The sequence below is a fragment of the Ascidiella aspersa genome, chromosome 9, assembly GCF_963924565.1.
Source record: "Ascidiella aspersa chromosome 9, kaAscAspe10.2, whole genome shotgun sequence".
NCBI lineage: Eukaryota > Metazoa > Chordata > Ascidiacea > Phlebobranchia > Ascidiidae > Ascidiella > Ascidiella aspersa.
Window position 1 is genome coordinate 18876057 of NC_139455.1, and position 19273 is coordinate 18895329.

Consider the following 19273-nt stretch of genomic DNA (forward strand, 5'->3'; position numbering starts at 1 on the left):
CAGCTATAAACGCAAAATAAATCCTGACTTAGTTCCGAAAGCATTTCTTTTTGAGTTTTTCGATAAATTTAATGAAAAAGTAGGCTACTCTTTGAGGATGGTGTCGATTCCGACACCACCGGCTGTTGGAGGTAAACTTTTTTTTCTGGTCGTTATATTGTTAAGATATGGCGTCATAGCGGTAATTATTTTAAAGGTTGCTTCAACACAGGCTAAATTAAGTTACATTTGCCACACTAAACTGTTTCGTATAGTTTCATTTGAGCAATTTAAAATTCTTTTGAGCTAGAATACATGAAGGCCTCGGCTCCGGCATCGGTTCCCCAGCCCTACTTATTGGGACCATTTTCCGTTTTGCTTTACATATAGTGACCGATTGACCGTGAATATAACGTTTACCGAAATTAGAATTTTCTCCATAAGGCAAAATATCTATGAGTACTATTCTCGTTTTAGATATTTGTACTGATGTAGTCAGGTGCTGGTATAAGATGCGTAAACGTCGGTTATAATAACTTCGTTTACACCAGATAAGCAATTTTTATTTATTGTTAACGTTACCAGTTTGATCTAAATCCCAGCATTGATTTGCTCTATTCAGATTTGAACATAGCAATTTCGTAAGACACCCCGCATATTTCTACAATCCTACGCGCTGATAACGCGTCAGTTTCCTTACCAATTCATCGGAAATTCAGTCTCCTACTTCCTTGTTGTTAAGGGGTAAAGCTTCATGCTAATTAAGGTAAGCTTCATGCTAATTAATATGGTAAAACGGAACGTATGTCGTTTCCGAATGCAAAAAAGAATGAAATCTGGTTTAAATAATTTTGTAAGTTTGCAAGAAAGGTTTAAGTTTCTTTAAATGAGACGTGATATATACCACTTTTTGTGAAATTAAGAACAGTTTTTAAGATGGTCATAAAAACTGTTTTTGAAAATTACCTATTCATATAGTTTTGTGTTCTGCCAGTATAACCCTAGATTTTGAGTAAATTGAATTATATGACTGATTGCAATATAACTGCTTTAGCATTGAAAGAATATTTCGCAGAAATTTATAGCAAGAGGAAATTGAGTTAAATAAATCAAAATTACCTTTATTGCTTAAAGACTGGTGGGCTATACTATAGGGGAGCCAGATAATCTGTATTTGATTCTAATACCGTTAAACAAACTTTTTTTGGGACAATACGACACAAAAGATATACGGTAACTATGGCAGTTCACTATTGTAGTTACGAAGTATGCTAAGGTTTGAGAGACCGTTGGAGTTGGATAACCGATGTCCCTTAAATCACCTTACAAAACACTGGTTATTAGAATTGGTGATAGTAAACCGGAACGGTCTGGAACGGCGTTCCGGTAAAATAGTTTTTGCAGGTAGGCCGTTTGGTAAAAAAATGGTGTTTTTTAAGGCCATTTAGCCATCTTATTAATGTATTTATACTAAGATTTCAGTTTATTTTTAGGAATTCAAACCAACCTGTTTTTCTAAGGTTACTTGTTAAAGATACGATATGACAAGCTTTGTGATGCATCTCCGAAAGTTTTCAGGGCTTTGCGGTGAGAAAACTATTATACCTTAACCCTGGTTATTAGGTCTAGTATTGCGATGGTGAAATTATTCAAAATGTTCAATGGCAGCGATTTTCAGGCCGTAACTTGCTTTTACCTAAGAGAGTGTTTTACGTTAGGTTTTAATTTATAAATTTGACCATTACTATTACTTGGTAGATGGCACCGGGTATCGGCTTCGATTCATTATTATCAAATATTTTGAAATGCTATAGGCTGCCCTGCTTAAGCTAATAATCGAATACAGTAAAAAGGGTTGGTCGTTATTTTTAAAGAAACCGCACAAAACCCATTCCTTAGTTTTTTACGGGTATTAAAAGTTGATGAGCGATGTTTTGGCATCTATCTTACGAATCTAACGAGACATGTGTCTTATACAAAATCAATTGGATTTGCAACTTTTGTGAATCTTATTGTGTGGTAGATGCGTTTGACGTTCTTCACTGGAGTAGGCCTCAACATCCACACATTGCTAAATAGTTAGTGCCTCACCTGTCAACATCTGGTAAAGCAAAACGTATATTAAAGAGATGTTTATCACAAAATATATATTATTTGCCAAAGTACAGTACACATTGCATGTTTTTGGGTGCTTTAATTTAAATGGATTCCTTTAGTCCATACTCCTTCTCCTGCAAATTTTACACTTCTGAACCTAAAGCGTTATTGTTTCCAATTTCTGTTTCGTTATTCATATCAAGCGTTCAAAACAGGGAGTCGAACCGGAACCGAACCGGAACTTTATGAACCGGTTTTGGGTCAATTTTTTCCGAACCGTAACCGAACCTGAACCGGTTTTTATAAGATTTTAAGGAGCCGAACCGGAACTGAACCGATTAATTTAAAGTACCTGCAGGCTTAACCGAAACCCGAACCTGTAAACAAAAGCGGTTTGCTCCAGCAGACGTCACAACTTCTATTTTACCGAGTCAAGTTACGCGATGTTCGAAATTTTATGAAAAAAATATGAATAAAATCGTTCATTTTTTATTTTTTAGATATTTCAATATTGAGTTGCTGTTTTTTATATAAGTCACGGAACTTAGACTAAATGACTTAAAATTCAAAAATTATTCTCTACATTTATCGACCCACATTTTGAGATTTAACGCAAATTATATTGTATCTGAACCGGAACTTTATGAACCGGTTTTGAAATAACGATGTTCGAATCGGAGCTGAACCGGAACTTTTAAATTACTCCGAACCGAAACCGGAAATGAACCGGATTCCGAAAAAATTCTTGAACCCGAACCGAACCTGAACCGGAAAAGTCAAACGGTTCGACTCCCTGGTTCAAAATCATTGAATACGCGGTTTCGACTTCTTGCAGTGTAAAGGATTGTTTTTTTTTTAAATTTAACTAAAATGGAGGAAAATTTACACTTTGAATCAATCTGAAGTTAAAAAAAAAAAAAAAAAATATAACACGCAACTTTCAAAGAGATTGGTAAAAAAGGGAGTGGATGTGATTGTCATAGGCTCAGCCAGGGGGGCACAGATGCCTTGACCCCCTAAAAATTTATAAATATTGTGTACTCTTAATAATATTTGTTTTGCAGTACCACAAACGTCGATCACAGGCATGATTGAACATCAATTGTCATGCACTGTTACGTTATAAACGATTTAATTATTATTGAATTCGCTATAGGCTACTTATTGATGTAGTTTTACTTTTTAGTCATTTTGTTTTTGCTCTCTGAATGATTTTTTGGTATTGCGCTAAAACTCAGTAAGTTGCTGCTCGAAACGGTTTGCTAGCGTATTTATTTGTGTTCGATACGCAGTTCATACAATGGCTAAAGCTAAACAACAAAAGTTTAAACTTTTTGCCCAGAACCCACCTCCCTAAATTTTTGGCTGGCTACGCTACCGGTGGCTGTGCTTTAAAAAAATCGCCTTTTATACTTTCCCTGTTTCTTGTTTTCATTTTTGTAATAAACGTGAAAACATGCCGCTAATTTTTTTATCTTTATTAGTACGATACCGTTTTTGTGATTGTTAAAGAAAAGCGTGGCTTGAAAAAAATAGTGCGTGCCTCACCACCTAGGAACGTCACCGCACGTCACTGACATTCTATATGGGGATTATATTAGATCGGAGCTGATACCCGATACCATATTATTTGTGCATTTCAGACTGTTGTGCGATACAACTTAGAGTTTTCTACTTTAAAAGGTAAATTTCGTTGGAAATAGATTTTAAAAATCAAAGATAGATAGGATTATTGGCGTAAAAATCAGTTTTCGGCCTAGTATAACCTGGGAAACATTTCCACTGCGCTTTTTAATTTAAGTATACAGTATAATAACGTTGTGTGGTATCGAATCAGACAGCGGTATTTTTTTGCCAAAATATCGGGTAGCGCTTTTAAAAAATAAGTATCATGTATCGGACATCCCAAGTCTCTCAACAAACAAACCCCATTGGCGCAAAAACGTCATTGAGAGATCGCGGTTGACGTATTAGTGTTGGCGAATTATTGGCCCTAATTACAAAGAAGTATAGAAGCGTGATGCTGTCTTGAACAATAACGAGGTCACAAGACTGTTATACTGAAATCCAAAGCATTACAGCTTAGTTATATGGGCCGAAAATGTATTTTCGGGACATATCTTGTTTTTGCCGTTATTCTGTTTTGGTTTGCTATGGTGTGCTATGGGGTGCTTGGTATGCTTCTGACCGATTTTAGTCCGGAGCTTTATAGAAAAGCTATACATCGTAGAACCTTTAAATTTTTAGACATGACGTTTAGTGGTATGTAGGTGCGTATAAAAGCTTTATGAGTCTGCACCCCTAGGGGCCTTTGCTTGGGGGGCAAAAAACCTAAATATTATGACCGAATCGTTTTAGCTCTCTGTAGTTATCGACTCCCATCTTGTTATATGTATTTATTTTAGTCAAGTAGAATTGCCTGTTAAAAACAAGTAACTTCAAAGTATATTTGTATTTGGCAGGATTATGTCAAACTTTCAGCTTGACTGAGAAAAAAGAGAAAAAAACGGATAAAATCTTCAAGGATTCCGTGCACGGAACCATCAAACTTCCGGCCAAGTTGGTTCAGATCATCGACACTCCGCAGTTCCAGAGACTTCGAAACGTCAAACAACTCGGATCCACCTACTTTGTATATCCGGGCGCTTCGCACAATCGGTTTGAGCACTCTATTGGGTAGGCAAACACGCAGTTATTTAAACACGTGTTAGGCATTTGTCTACAACAATACTTCCGTATGATGCTGCTTGACTTTCGGCGACTAGGTGTTGATAATTTTGACCTTTAAAGCTCCCTTTGGAAGTGTAATGCTTTCCCTCTCTATATTTTTTTAATAGAGCAGCAACCAAAAATCCCATTCAATGCTTGTTAAGGTGTTTTTTATCCTATACTTATGTGCATATTCGACAGAGTTACATTTTTTATAAGGAAAACACAAAAAACTGTAGTGTATTATAGTTTACGTCATTGTGATGACTAAACGTGACGCAAATCACATAATCCACTTACCTTTCTGATTAGGACGCCCCAGCTGCACCAGTGGTTTGCAAGCAATGCTAAATTTGCCAAATAGTACTTTTTAAATTTCTGCTGGACACATTATTCCGTTAGAAACGAATGAGTGCAAAATTATTTTGGGTAGAACATCTCATCTCGCTGGTGTGTTCGTTGAAGCGCTTCGTGCAAACCAAGAGGAACTAGATATCACAGATGAGGAAGTGTTGTGTGTAAAGATTGCAGGACTTTGTCATGATTTGGGTAAATAATGTCACCAAAGTTTTCCACAAACAGTGATAATATAGTCATATACAATATACATTATTTTTATCGAATAATATTTATAAGTGCCACGATCGTTAGCGTTTATAATACACCATTACGATGAAAACATTTCCGATGACTGTTGCAGGCCACGGACCGTTCTCTCACATGTTTGACCACCTGTTTATGCCAAGGTTTCCGGATACGAAGACTGGTAGGCAGGTTGGTCGATATAAAATATTTTTCTTGGGGATACAATGTTCCTTCATTGTTTCGCACTAACTTTACTTGGTTCTGTATATTTCCTTTCTGCATTTTCAAGTGTAGTGCTAATAAGATAGTGCAAGCAAAAGTCTAAATATACAACAAGAATATTTGTAATGTATCCTTCCTAAATAAATATAAGCCTACCCAAGAAAAGTTGACTTTTATTTTTGGTTACAATTATAAATAAAGTTATTTTGGGTAACATGTATTTGATGTTTTATTTTGAAGCATGAAGAACGTTCTTGTAACATGCTGGAATATCTGTTGAAAGAAAACCATATCGATTTGGCGGATGAAAAAGACGGTTATGATCATGAGAGAATGCTTCAAACGATTAAGACAATGATTCGGCCATCTAAAATGGAGGTTTGTATTAGAGATAGACCGATATATCGGTTTAGCGGTAATATCGGACGATATTACGCTTCTACTGACATATCGGTATTGGTAAATTTTGGCCGATATTTTACTACGAATACATGATATAGTTTTTCCTGAAAAACAAGCAAACTTTCTATTTTTTGGCAAAAAAACTGTTATTTAGCATCATGCCAATTTAATGGGCAAAGCAAGAGTTTACTAAATATTAGTAGAACTGAAACGTTATTTAGTTCTAATTTATTTCTAATTATTTCATTTTGATCATATTGAGGTATAAAAAAAAAATCGGTATCGGTAACGGATCGGTTGGCGAAAAGACAAAAAAATCGGCCATCATGATCACTCCCAAAACGTGAATCTCTATATTTTGTATGATTTATATAAATAGGCTATATATATACATATATATTTAGATGTATATAGCAGAAAAAAATTATTCTGCTTGTGTAAGTTGCTACAGTTTACATATATTAAAAAAATACAGCGCAGGAGACAAAATGCTTGAATTTTTTATGCGACATGCACGCCTTACATGTGCGGACATTTTATGGCGGAAAATGTACGCACGTCTTTAACTAATGTAAATAGTCACGCACCCTGATAAAAAACGAACATCTGTTTTTTTGTTGTTTTACAGGAAGAAGAATCCTTGGATAAGGACAAAAGATTCCTCTATCAAGTAAGCAAATTTCCGTTTATTACTTGTTACTCAGTTCTGAGCAGCTGTTGTAAAAACTACTTATTACTCAGTTCTGAGCAGCTGTTGTTAGAAAGTTGTACGTATATCAACCATCTTTCTAACAAAAATATTTGCTTAGACTCTGAAACAGTGGCTTCTTGTTAAAGTAAATCGCAATTTGAAGAAATTGATTGTATATAATTAAATGTAATTTTAGTTCAAATTTTAATTTGAAGAAAAAACCTAAATGCTCTAATTTTAATTCTAATCAAATTTTAAAAAGCTGTACAATCTATAGTTGTTCAAGTCTGATCGTTGGTAGACATTTAGTTAAGTGCATAACTGTAATGTCACAATAAACGGAACAGCACGTTCGTAATCTGCACTCCAGTCGTACACCAAAAATTATAATAAAAATCATTCCAATAAAGCAAAAAGTCAAATGTAAAATAATTTGAATTATCTCTAGGCAACCGTGAGCTTAGAAACGACACCCTAGGGCGCCGCTGCACCGGTTGGGAACCATTGCCTTAAAATACTGTGAAGAATAAAAAAGATATATATTAGTTATTTGGTAATAAACATCTATGTATAATTTAATTACCTAATTTGTGGATAGGAGGCCAACAGAAAACAAATCCAAATCAAAAAATCATTACCGGTACCGGTACTTCACTTTTTTCTCGTTGTAAACATTTTTTTATCTCAAACCTGAAAGTGCGTTTTCAATCGCCCTAGATAATTCTAGTTTTCTAATTCATTGAATTAGAGCAAAATGCAGTTAATTCTAATTCTAATCTAATTTGTGAATTGATTGTTTGCTCTAATTCTAGTTCTAATCTAATTTGGATTTTACCAAAAATGCTACTTTGTCCAACGGCATTTTTAGTCTCTCAGTTCAAACACAGAATTTCAATTAAAATTTTCTGGTTGAAACAACTTGTATGTAATTTTTACAGGCTAAAAAGCATTAACCATTCACGTTCTTATTATGATAAATTGCGATAAAATTGGTTGTAAAAACTAAATGTGATTCTAGTTCAAATTATAGTTGAAATTTGATTTTTTAGGAATTCGGTAATTCTAATTCTAATCTATTTTGGAAAAACTAAAATGCTCTAATTTTAATTCTAATCTAATTTTAAAAAGCTAAAATAAATCTAGTTGTCCAAGTCTGCTCTTAACAAACTGAGGTCTCAAAACTTGATTTTCACCAAGCACATAACTTTGCGCACAGATTGTTTCTAACGAAGAAAACAAGTTCGATGTGGACAAGTGGGACTACTTTGCTCGCGACTGCCACCACCTGGGAATTTCTAGCAGTTTTGACCACACCCGATTTATCCAATCGTGTCGCGTGCTTTTTGTTAAGGAAACTGGATGCAAGATGATTTGTCCCCATGAAAAGGTGTCAAAAAACATTTACATTACGAACATGAGTAGGGTTTTCATTGTGGCGTTAATAGCAAGTACTGGGGCGTACATCGCCAAATCGATTACCTGCTGGGTAATTTCGCCTAACGGTTTTTGATAAGACGCGTTCTCTGAGTTGCGCGCATGGTTTGCAAAAAAAAAATGATTTGCTAAATTCGACACACGTATGGTTGGGGAAAAAGTCACATTAAACAATTTACAGACCTTTCGGTCGGTAGTTTTTTATTTACTTATTTTTAAATATTTTCTAAAGTATAATAGATTTTCACCTGATAAACTAGGCAGGATCAGTTATTGTGATATCCACGTGCAATTGCCTTTTCCATGATTCTGAGTGGTGATGTCGTTCATCAGCAACGCTTGTTTATATTTAGTGTTCCGTATTACAAGCAAATGCTTTGCTGATGCTATGCAGCGTCTTTTGACGTATCTTTCTACTAGATCAGTTCCGCCAAAAGCAGGCTTCTTGCGGGTTTCAAACATGATAGTTGTCAGAGTTCGTTCGACGACTTTTTTTGTCCATTAGATATGCGGAAAATTAGAGTTCGTTTTACGGTTGTTTAACTGGAGACTTTATCTCAGTATTAAAGGTTTTTTTTTACTTAATCCTCTTTTGATTGATTTTTGACACGTGTGATAGTAACGATTTTACCTACTGGATTTTATACTGTTTTTTTAAAGTGGTTTGAATTTATCCCCAACCAAACTTGTGTAAAACTGATGTTTTCATATGTGTTTCAGGAAGTTAAAAAGTCGTAAGGGCACAGTTTGTTTAAGATTTGGCTTTGGTGACCCCGAAGAAACTTTATGGACCGCAATGGCCTGTTCACCAAGACTAGCTGGAAATTATTAGTAGGATTTATTTTGGTGACTGTCGGTGAAATTTGAAAGACAATTTCGGTTCTTAAAAAACACTGTATGTGTGTATGCTTCGACGGAAATAATAGCGTCGTTTTATGAGCACTTGTTTATTCGTAGGAATGCAAGAACGTGTACGAAATGTTTCACACTCGAAGTGCTTTGCATCGCAGAGCATATCAGCATAAGGTGGCAACAGCCGTGGATGCAATGTAAGTTAAGCCCATATTTGAAAACAAACGTTCGTTTTGACAGGTTCACTAGCGACCGATAAAAAACTTTTAGAATATTTTTTTTTACCAAGATCGGTAAATAAACACGCCATGGTTAACGATTTTTTTGATATAACAAAACCTAGACTTTCATGGTGCAATACCCACGTAATCAAACCGCAGTCCAGTGTATTTTTCTACGTATTAAAGTTTTGAAATATTAAAGCATATATTTCAACCGAGATTCATGCTATCTTTGCAATTTGAACACCTCTTCCATATTTAGTCTCGTAGCTTAAAGAACATTTGGATTCGATGACTTGTTTGTGGTTGCAGTTTACAAATAGGATAAACTCCAATAAGAGTTAATACTGAACTTTCGAACGCATGCAGGATCTGTGATGCGATGGTTTTGGCAGACGAGCATATTTTGATTGGAGGATGGAAAATGTCCGAAATCATTGAACATCCAGATGCTTTTACACGATTTGACGACGGGGTGGGTATAGACTAAAGAGCAGTGGTTGTTAACCTTTGCAAACCCGCCGACCCTTAAATTATCCTGCAAACGTTTGTTCAACCACAAATGAAAGTTTTCGGGGATAACGCCCAAAATCTACGTCAAACGTGACGTCATAAATCAATTAATTATAAAAACCAGCCTTGGCACATGCTTGAAATAATGATATTTGTAGTGTAACATTTTAGAAATTGCGGTTTACAGAGTTTATTACATATAGTTTCTTTTGATGAGGAGGGGGCAAGACCTGAACCCATCATTAATTTTAATTTATTTTAACACCAACGTTAAAAATAGCTTCAAGTAGACCGTGCTCTAATAATTCAGTGGCCTTTTCTGCCGAACCCTTGAAACGGCTTCGTCAAATCACAGAGTTTTGATTGAACCCAGGTAAAAAACCACTGCTATAATGTAACATTTACCAATGTGCTTGTATTTGTACATAAACGTGTTATTACAATGTACAGTACGTTATTATTTTTAGGGGTTTTGGCTCTTTGCTCAAATTTAAAATTGAAGTAATTCTATTCGTGAGCGATTCCAAGAAATCTCTTAAAAGACCAAATAAATATTGTGCCAACTTAAGCAACATTGCTGCAATTTGTTTTGCGTTCTGGAAATGTCATGGGGGTAATAATAAATCTCGCAAATTAATTTTGCTGTCGAAATCCATTTCCTTCAAACTGAAATGTTTGCCTACTGAAGTGTCATGTGCTAATATTCCTAACTATTTTAACAGATATTCAACCGGATCCTGTACCCTCAATCCGATGACACAATTCCAGAAGAAGCGACAAAACTGCTAAAACGAGTTTTAGACCGCGATCTCTATCGCCAGGTTGATTCGATTAAGCTGCCACTTAAAAAGGTACATTTATCCCCGTTAGTGATGTCCGATACATTTTATTCTGGTAGCGATTCCCGATATTTTACGGTAGACAACAAAAATCTCATTTTGATACGATACCAAAATGCTGAAAAAAAGTCAAACTTTTTCTCCAAATTAAAAAAAATTATATTACATTCAAATAAAATATACCATCCATGATTTTGTAGAAAGCATAAAAAAGATAAGCCAAATAGAATAAATTATAACCGGCAAAGACATCGAGACTCCGTTTGGTGATAAACAATAATTAAGAGATCAAAAATAAGATAAAAATAAGCAGATAAAAAACGGCTATTTAAAGTATTAGGCCTAAATGCAAAACGAATAATTGGAAATAGGCGATTGGGCTATTTAATTATTTTATGTATGTATTCCAAGGCTAGATATGCTTGAACAACGTACCCACAAATTTCGATTGTCAAATGTCGTAGAGTTTAATTGTAGTAATCATCGAAAGTACCGAGTTTTTTTTTTCATGCTTTTTTTTAATTAAAAAGTTGCCTAAATAACAGGTTTTAAGTAACGATGATAGCCGCTCAGTGTATATCTTTCGATGTAACCTATCATGCATTTCCACTTATTTAAATAGAACCTCGCCAAAGAAGATGAGGACAAACTGAAAAATCTTGAAACAGATATAAAGAATCACATGGAGGAAACCAATAAAAAGCTAAAATCACATTTTCAAATTGCAGTAAATATTTTATATATGTTGTTCTTTTTTATTTGTTAAGATTGTGTTTTACACCATTTTAAAAAGGTGATGAACGAAATGACATCATCATGACTTAACAATCGAATAAACTTCAAACTACTATTTTTCGCAAAAGCTACTACAGTGACTTTTTGGCAGAAAGCCAGTTTTGACTTTGGAGCTGGCAAGAGCAACCCATGCGAGAAAATGTGGTTCTTCAGCAAGAAAGACATCAACGAGCCAAAGCGAATCTCGCTTAAAGAAGAATCTTGGATGCTCCCCGAAACATTTAAGGTTATTTTGAAGCTAATAAAATAGATGGCTGTTTTCTATTAAGTTTATTTTATCTTGCCAGCGCTCTTTTTAGTGCACAATTGTGACGTGGAATGTTTTTCGTCAGGTTTTTGTTTCCATTGACCGACTGTAAGTTCGGAGGGGGCATGAAAGTTTTTAGAGATTACGTCCTACAGTTGCTTCAAACATGACATCATAAAAGAGTTAATGGATATACTGATGCTGCCAGGCTTTGTTTCAATTGTAAAATTGTTCTTCCGGTCAAATTTTAATAAACACCAACGTTTCAACCACCTATTCGGGCAATCTTCTTCAGGGCCACATAATTACAACTGTATAGCCGAAAATATATATACTATTAGGCAAACAATAAAGGAACAACATAATGGACCACGTTCTAAACCACGAGGCGAGAAAAGCGATGGTAGTCTACATCTCGAGTCACAACGCACGAACATTCAAAGTCGATGTTATGGCTTCGGCTGGTCGCCTGACTGGCATCCCGCTTGTTCTTTTCTTCTAGTATTGAATGAACGCCCTGTTTCATCGTGTTTTGAGACTCAAGAAGTATAGACTACCATCGCCTTTTCTTGCACCTTCGTACCATTTTCTGTGCAATATAGCGGGCTTAGGAAAGCTTCAGCCGCGTTTTTTTCGCATTGTCCGGTTAACGGGTGTTTTAAAACTAGGTCCATTGTGTTTCTTCTTTATTGTTTGTCTAGTGCAGGGGTCGGGAACCTATATAGCTCGCGAGCCATATGTGGCTCTTTTTATGACGACATATGGCTTTTTTTATGAAGGAATCCGTCTCGCAGATAAATCTAAGCTATCATTTCACAGCATGATCTGAATAAAATTGCAAGCGGCTACGACCGCTTTCCTAACTTTATATTTCATTTTTATATTTTTCGATGGTAGAAAATTTTCGCTTCCCGCGAATCTCTTTATAGTCAAAAGCCTTATTCTTTTAACGGAACTCCGTAATCAAAGTTGTGCAAACTTACCTGATTTTTTTAGTGCATATTATGCTTTGTCCTTTAAATGAGAACAAAATAAACGACCCTGTTCAATTTACTAGTTTTGCCAACATATAACTAGATGTTAAAAATTATTATATAGCTCCCATGGAAATACAACCAAGAATATTTGACTTTTATGGCTCCCCTAGCTAAAAAGGTTCCCGACCCCTGGTCTAGTATATATATATGTTTTCGCCTATAGTTGCAATTGTATTGCCCTGAAGAAGAATAGGTGATTAAAACGTTGCTATAACGTTCGTTATATGCGCCCCGGTCTATGCGCAGAACGCTATATGAGGATTCTTGCAGCGAAACGCGTCTCCTATTTCAGCCTCTTAAGCAACCACACACAGTTTGAATTTATAACTTGTTGTTGAACTGAAGAAAGAATCAACGAAGCTGGCACGATACGGGAAGGAGACGGTTTCTATACAAAAGGCAATATGTCAAAAACAATTAACTCGTGGTACAGTTTCAAATATTATGCTCACCAACTATTTGGGGAACCGGGAGAATGTGAAGCAAACAGCGTCAGTACATAACATTTCAAACGCCTAAATAAACAAGCAATTTAACAAACAATGCTTCATTATTACGTCACACGCATAAACTTACCAAGAGCTAAGGCAAATGCAGTCAACAAAGAGCAAATTTACACTCTTTTAAAGTTCACAAGAAAAGGCACTGCAAAACAAGAGCAGCGTAAATACTACATAAAGGATGTTATTATATACACAAGGCAAATAATGCTGGGGGAACTGACTACTTGTGTCATCGTAGAAACTTTAGCAAAGGTTACATTTACAAAATATAGACATATTACCAGGGCTGCAAACCCATATTATTCACAACGCAACTCACCAAGAATAATCTTCCGAGTGACAAATTCGTCCTGTTACACGAAAAACAGCAATACAAACTTACGCCACGACAGTCAGGCGATAATGAAAGACCGCATGTATCCAGGGCTGCCACTCTCAAAATTAAAAAACACTAGATTGTTATCGCGACAACATATTGCCATTTTATGTTGATTTAACATCTCCCGACGTTTAAGCAATGTAAAAACAGACTATTTTTCAAGTCTGTGTGCCATAATTGCGTTATTAAAGCTACTATTTGCTAAATATACACAACAAAAGCTCATGAATATTAAGGAACTTACTTAAAAAAATGTAGCAACAGTGGTTTTGAGTTTGGCAGTATTATTCTTTTATGCCTAACACTGTCTTTCTGCAGTACATTAAACGCCACTTGTGTTTGGTTGTTTAAACTTTATATAGCAAGCTTGGCATATTGCTGTGTATCTATCAGTCTTGTCCGGTTTCAGCCAGGCTTTAAATTGTCATTATTCAACTAATTCACGGTAAAACAGGCGATAAAAACTTTTTTTTCGTGGTGGAGTTACGTCACACTCCGACTATGATATCAATTGAACTGTAAAGTGCAATAAAAGGGCCCGACCTAGTTCACAATCGCTAAGTTTGGGTTTGGGCCCTGGGGGCAGTTCTATTCACTATAAATGAGTATAACTAACCCTGGGGGTCCTAGCCAGAGATTGCCAAAAATTCCTCCCTAGAGGTCGACTTTTTGAAAAAAGAATTTTTAATTTGCCGGCTAATTTATCAGCTTTACCTATATACCCTACCTAGACCTACTCCTTCCCCTCACTCCCCTCTTCTTCCTTTAGCACCTTTGGTTGTCAAGCGGTGATTAAATAGGTACAGTGCAGCACTACAGCTGTACAAACTTCTAAATATAGTCTGCTGCCCGACACTAACAGTAATCAGTATAGAAACTTGTTATTAACAAGCATCGAGCCATCGACAATCACCAAACATGATCACGCTTTTACATTTGATTCAATTCACCATTTTTAACAATGGAAGCCGGGAAATAACTCAAAGTTTATTACTCCATTTCAAGGTTATAAAAACCACTAGATTCTCCAAGAAAACCACTAGACCACTAGATTATTTCAAAAACCACTAGATCTAGTGGAAAACCACTAGGAGCGGCAGCCCTGCATGTATCAAAAAGTTAGTTCACAACGGTACAGCACCAATGTCTCATAGAAATCGGTAATTACTGGCAAATAAGATGTAACAGTTGCTACTTTAATAAAATTTTGCCGTAAGAACAATTTACAACTGGAATAAAACAGTTAATCTTCAAAACGCCTGTTGTTTTTAGCGAACGTGTGAAAATATGCAAGTATAAGTTAAGGCTTAGCGCACTAAATGCAAAAAAGCGTTTATTTTATTCAAATTTCACATTTTTTATTCGAAGGAATAGGCGACGCATTGGGTACAAAAACACATAAAAATATAATGCCATTAAATAGTCTAATGTAAAATTATTTTTTCTGTTGTAGTAGGAATGTCCGATAATATCGCATCGGTGCCGATAACCGATGCCAAGTGGAAGTATCGGTAACCGTCCGATACTAAGTTATCAAAAATAGTAAATTAACAACAGAAGATAATATTTAAACCTCTCCTCTCTGATGTTGCAAATTTTGGCATCATAACCTGGAAAAGATTACCTTTACACATTTCATTTTTATACATTTTGTTTGTTTGAGCATACTACTGACGTCATTGGTTGCGGATCGGATCCCGGTAATTTTTATCTGAAATATCGCATATCGGTATCGGATAAAAATATCAAGTATCGGACGAGGTCACACGGCCAACATGCCCTTTGGACTGAAAAGGTTTCCTTATAATAGCCCACAACATGCTACAAAATGCGATAGGTTCGCGCAAAGCGCTATTTACGTAGTATAAAAAGATCGTTTGTGGTGGGTCATGGCCTGGTGTCCCCCTGAATTCACCTTGTTAGGTGGGCCCGGTAAAACGAACTAAATCAAAACAGAAGTTAGGTCTACATCGAAAGTAGACATATTTATCGTGGACGCCTTTGAGGTTAAAAAAAGCTATTTAGGCAAAGAATGACGTCTGTGTTTAACAATCCCTTTTAATGAGTTGAACAAGTTCTCATATTGTACAGTCAGTTCTAATTTACAAAGCGTCCGTTTGCCATTCTTTTCAAACTGATAAACACCGTAATAGCTGCGTTGACTCTCCGGATTTAAAATACGTAAAACATCAACGCGAACTGATCTTTGTAAGTTGTTTTTATAGGTTGATTAGGTTGTTTATAGGCGATTGTTTGTTGTATGCCTAAACAGCGACATATTTATTTTGCGTCTTGAGAAGGAATTCGAAATCCGGGTGTTCAGCACGGATTCATCTAAAGACAAAGATGAGGAGATAAAGGATGCATTCGAGAAATGGAGGAAAGCGAACAAAGCGTTTATTGACAGAGTTACTGGGGAAACAAAAACTCTGTTCAGTAAAATGTTGGTAATGTGTTATCAATATCTTTGTAGGATAAAAAACAAATTGTAAATGCCCAGCGTTCCAAAACGAAACTATATAGTCAAAGCAATATGTGGATAGAGTTTAAATCGTTTAAAAAATCAAAATACTTCAGTAAAAATCACATAAGATTGTTTAATGTGTTAAACGGTTTTTCTCGTCTATGTCTCGTTATATTTAACTATTGTTAGAACCAGTGGTGGGATTCAGCCGGTTCGCACCGGTTCTAACGAACTCGGGAAAATTAAAGAGATCAGCGAACCGGTTAGCAGCATTACTGGTTAATGTCAATCGATTTTTGCATCTTATCTGATACACCGATTTTTAAGATCCAAGTAGTTAACGTGTTTTTTTTTCAAAATGTGCAATGCTCAAGCTCGCACGTAAAATAGTGTTAATTTTTTATAATTGTAATAATTTTCCTTTGTGGTGGTTTGTCTGAAAATTGCATTGTTGCGTCATAAGTACAAGCCATGAGACGGATGTTACTTTTTAGCGTGGCTGTTAGCAGTGATGGGATTTAGCCGGTTCCAATATTTCGCTGGAACCTGGGGTTGCATCCTGTTCAATTATTTGCCGAAAATATGACTTTTTGTAACAGAACCGTCTGAAAAATATGACTTTTATGATAGAACGGGCTGACAAAAACATTGAATCCCACCACTGGTTAGAACCTGTATTGCTTTAGGCTTGATTTTTACACCTAATCATGGTTGCGCTGTAATTTGTATCCTCATTGCGGTTTAGCCAAATTGTGCCGCTTGATATGAAATAAATGCTTTGGGGTGGCCTGCCTTCAAAAAACAAATATAATTTTTGTAATAAAGCATACCTTTCAGAAGAGGTCAAGAGTTAAGTACTACTTGTAAAGTAAACCCTAGTAATTGCTAACTGGTCGTAAAAAGAACGAAAGCGTCCAATAACCACACTTACCAAGTTTCTTGGGTTTAACGCAGTTATCCACAAATCCATCGTCAAATTTTTTTGTCTTGTGGAATGCAATTGGTGTTTGAATATACGTCTTTATTACGCATTTGTCTGCATTGCAATAATACGTTGATTTACCCTCTCCAACAACGTATGGATTAATCATTGTTATTCAAGTATATAGTGATTGTTATAATTTACAGGTTAATAAACAGAGACAACAATACCAAGGAATTGATATGCTATTTTTTAGAATAAAATAAATGATAAAACCAGCGTTAAACTAATATAATTCTGCTCAGAAAACAAACATTACTTCGGTAAGTGCAATGTTAACTACTGTCGTTGTCATTTAATGTAGAAAAGTATGGCAATGCATTCATGTAATCTGTGAAAATTGGTTTCATGAGAAGTATTCTATTCCCACTAGTTTCCATGCAAGGTTAGTTTGCTCTCCGTTTTCGAACAAGGCGAAACAGACAGGAAAGAGTTTAGAAAAATCACACGGCGTAAAGGAAACGCAAGAAAATTTAATAAAAGGCGCTTTGTGTGTATGGACTTCAACCTAACGTTGTAAAATAGGCCGCGCGTGTCAGCGGGTAAGCCAGAGCAGTAATTTTGCCATGATAAATATAGCCTACTGGTCTGTGTACAACCAAATTATGTCTGTCGTCGTTTATCACTATACACTTTTTAGCAAATTTTGATTCACTATTTTAGTATTCCAAAACTGAAAACCATGAAAGTAATACTAGCAGAGATGAAAGTAATCCTAGCAGACATAAGAGTAATCCTAGCTTCTCTGGGAGAAGCTACTGCCTTTTTCAGTCGTAGGGTACAAATGGCCAGGTGTTTCCCACCTTTACCTGGCCTATAAAATAAAAACTCTGTCCAATTCTAGACCTGTTTCAAAGTTCCAAAGTTGACTCAAGTTTGCATCAACGTATCGCCCGCCAACACGTGTAATTTCCTAAACACGTGCAAGGCCGCAAAACTTATAACCAACGGTCGCAGTTTGTGCAACTCTGTTTAAATCCGTGCTTCGCAACCAGTGAGCCACGAAGCCATGTCAGGTTTGCCGCGGCGTTACTGTAGGTGTTAAGGCTACTTTTTAATAATCAGTGAATTAACACGAAAATGTTACATCAATGTAGGCATTTTGACATTATGCAAGAATCCAGGTGTAACTTTCTGAACCTTCCTTGATATTTAAAACGTTTTTTAAAACCTAGGTTACGTTTAAATCAAATTTTACAAAAACTCTTTTTTTGAAACTGTAAAAACTCAACTCTAGAAAAAATATATACAGCAACCTAATTATTTTTGAACTTCACAACAAAATGTAAAAAGAGATTATCCAGACGGTCCAAAATCATTAAAATATCATTGCAATAGTAGCCTATTATTGGCATTTTGTGATTATTTAAATTAATCTAAACTAATTTTGCTGTGCTTGTCAAAAAAAAAAAAAAAATTAGACAAAAAAGTGCAAAGCCCAATTGTCAGGTTTAATTTTTCAAATATGCTATTTAAATCCCTCAATGTTCTTTTATCAGCTAAGGAAAAATGCCAAGGAGAATAGCTTACGTTGCCTATTGTCGGTCGACATAGACCTATAGGCTATATCTCAGGTATGCCGCCGAGCTCTTTTGGTGTGCCGCAAGTGATAAAAGGTTGTGGAGCACTGGTTTAAATCAACGTATTTCCAATAGGTCAAAATTATTTCAAAAAAATACTTTAAGGTAAAGACTTGTCAAAATTGTAATGTTGTCACTCAAAATTTCTCATTTTTAGTTCAAAAAATAATCGCGTTACTAATACCGTTTAGTGTGCTATTTGCCACTATATGAAAAAAAGCGGCTTACAGATCAAACAAACGCCAGCAAAACTATGGGTAATATTTACCAAACAATGTTTTAGAGCAGAAAGTTTGAAATAAAGTCACCTTACAAGAAACACATGATTGCACCAAGGTAATATAAGGCTTAAGTATGAACGATATAAATTAATCCTACTATTATTTGTTTGCAGGAACTTAATACTGTTTTGTTGCGAAGTGTCAGTTTTTTTACAAAAGTTACAGTTTGGAGTGTTTATTTATTTCTTGTAGCTGTGTTCAGCAAAGAATTCACAAAAACATTAAAGTGCAGAAATGAAAAAAAAACAGACATAGCGCAATGGCACATTTCGAAACAGGCTCTATCGAGAATAAGACCTATGACTGTGTGAAAAATTTTCACGATAATCTGAGCGACTACAGATAAATTTTGAGATCAACCACGTGAATTCAGTAACAGACAACCCTTCCCTATTATTTTCATGGACTTGTTTACAGAAAACACAGCAGCAAGTTAATTCAAATTTTTCCACGATTTAAAA

At 35.6% G+C, this 19273-nt stretch overlaps 1 protein-coding gene across 1 annotated transcript; it reads left to right on the forward strand.

Moving 5' to 3' along the window:
• The first annotated feature begins 97 nt into the window (after positions 1-97).
• On the forward strand, positions 98-16252 carry LOC146133424 (deoxynucleoside triphosphate triphosphohydrolase SAMHD1-like). The gene is made up of 13 exons (XM_083397739.1): positions 98-131; positions 4539-4752; positions 5219-5334; positions 5486-5546; positions 5826-5970; positions 6623-6664; positions 7902-8072; positions 9077-9168; positions 9562-9667; positions 10428-10556; positions 11431-11565; positions 15806-15948; positions 16159-16252. Exons 1-13 carry the CDS (start codon positions 98-100, stop codon positions 16250-16252), a joined length of 1482 nt encoding a protein of 493 aa, XP_083253865.1.
• The last annotated feature ends 3021 nt before the right edge of the window (positions 16253-19273 follow it).

What these genes read in the sequence shown, in the direction of transcription:
- LOC146133424 (XM_083397739.1), top strand. Translation starts at nt 98, where the DNA reads ATGGTGTCGATTCCGACACCACCGGCTGTTGGAG. An exon ending in TTAAGCTGCCACTTAAAAAG is followed by an intron (nt 10,557 to 11,430) that starts GTACATTTATCC and finishes ACTTTTTGGCAG; the next exon opens with AAAGCCAGTTTTGACTTTGG. An exon ending in TGCTCCCCGAAACATTTAAG is followed by an intron (nt 11,566 to 15,805) that starts GTTATTTTGAAG and finishes CGTCTTGAGAAG; the next exon opens with GAATTCGAAATCCGGGTGTT.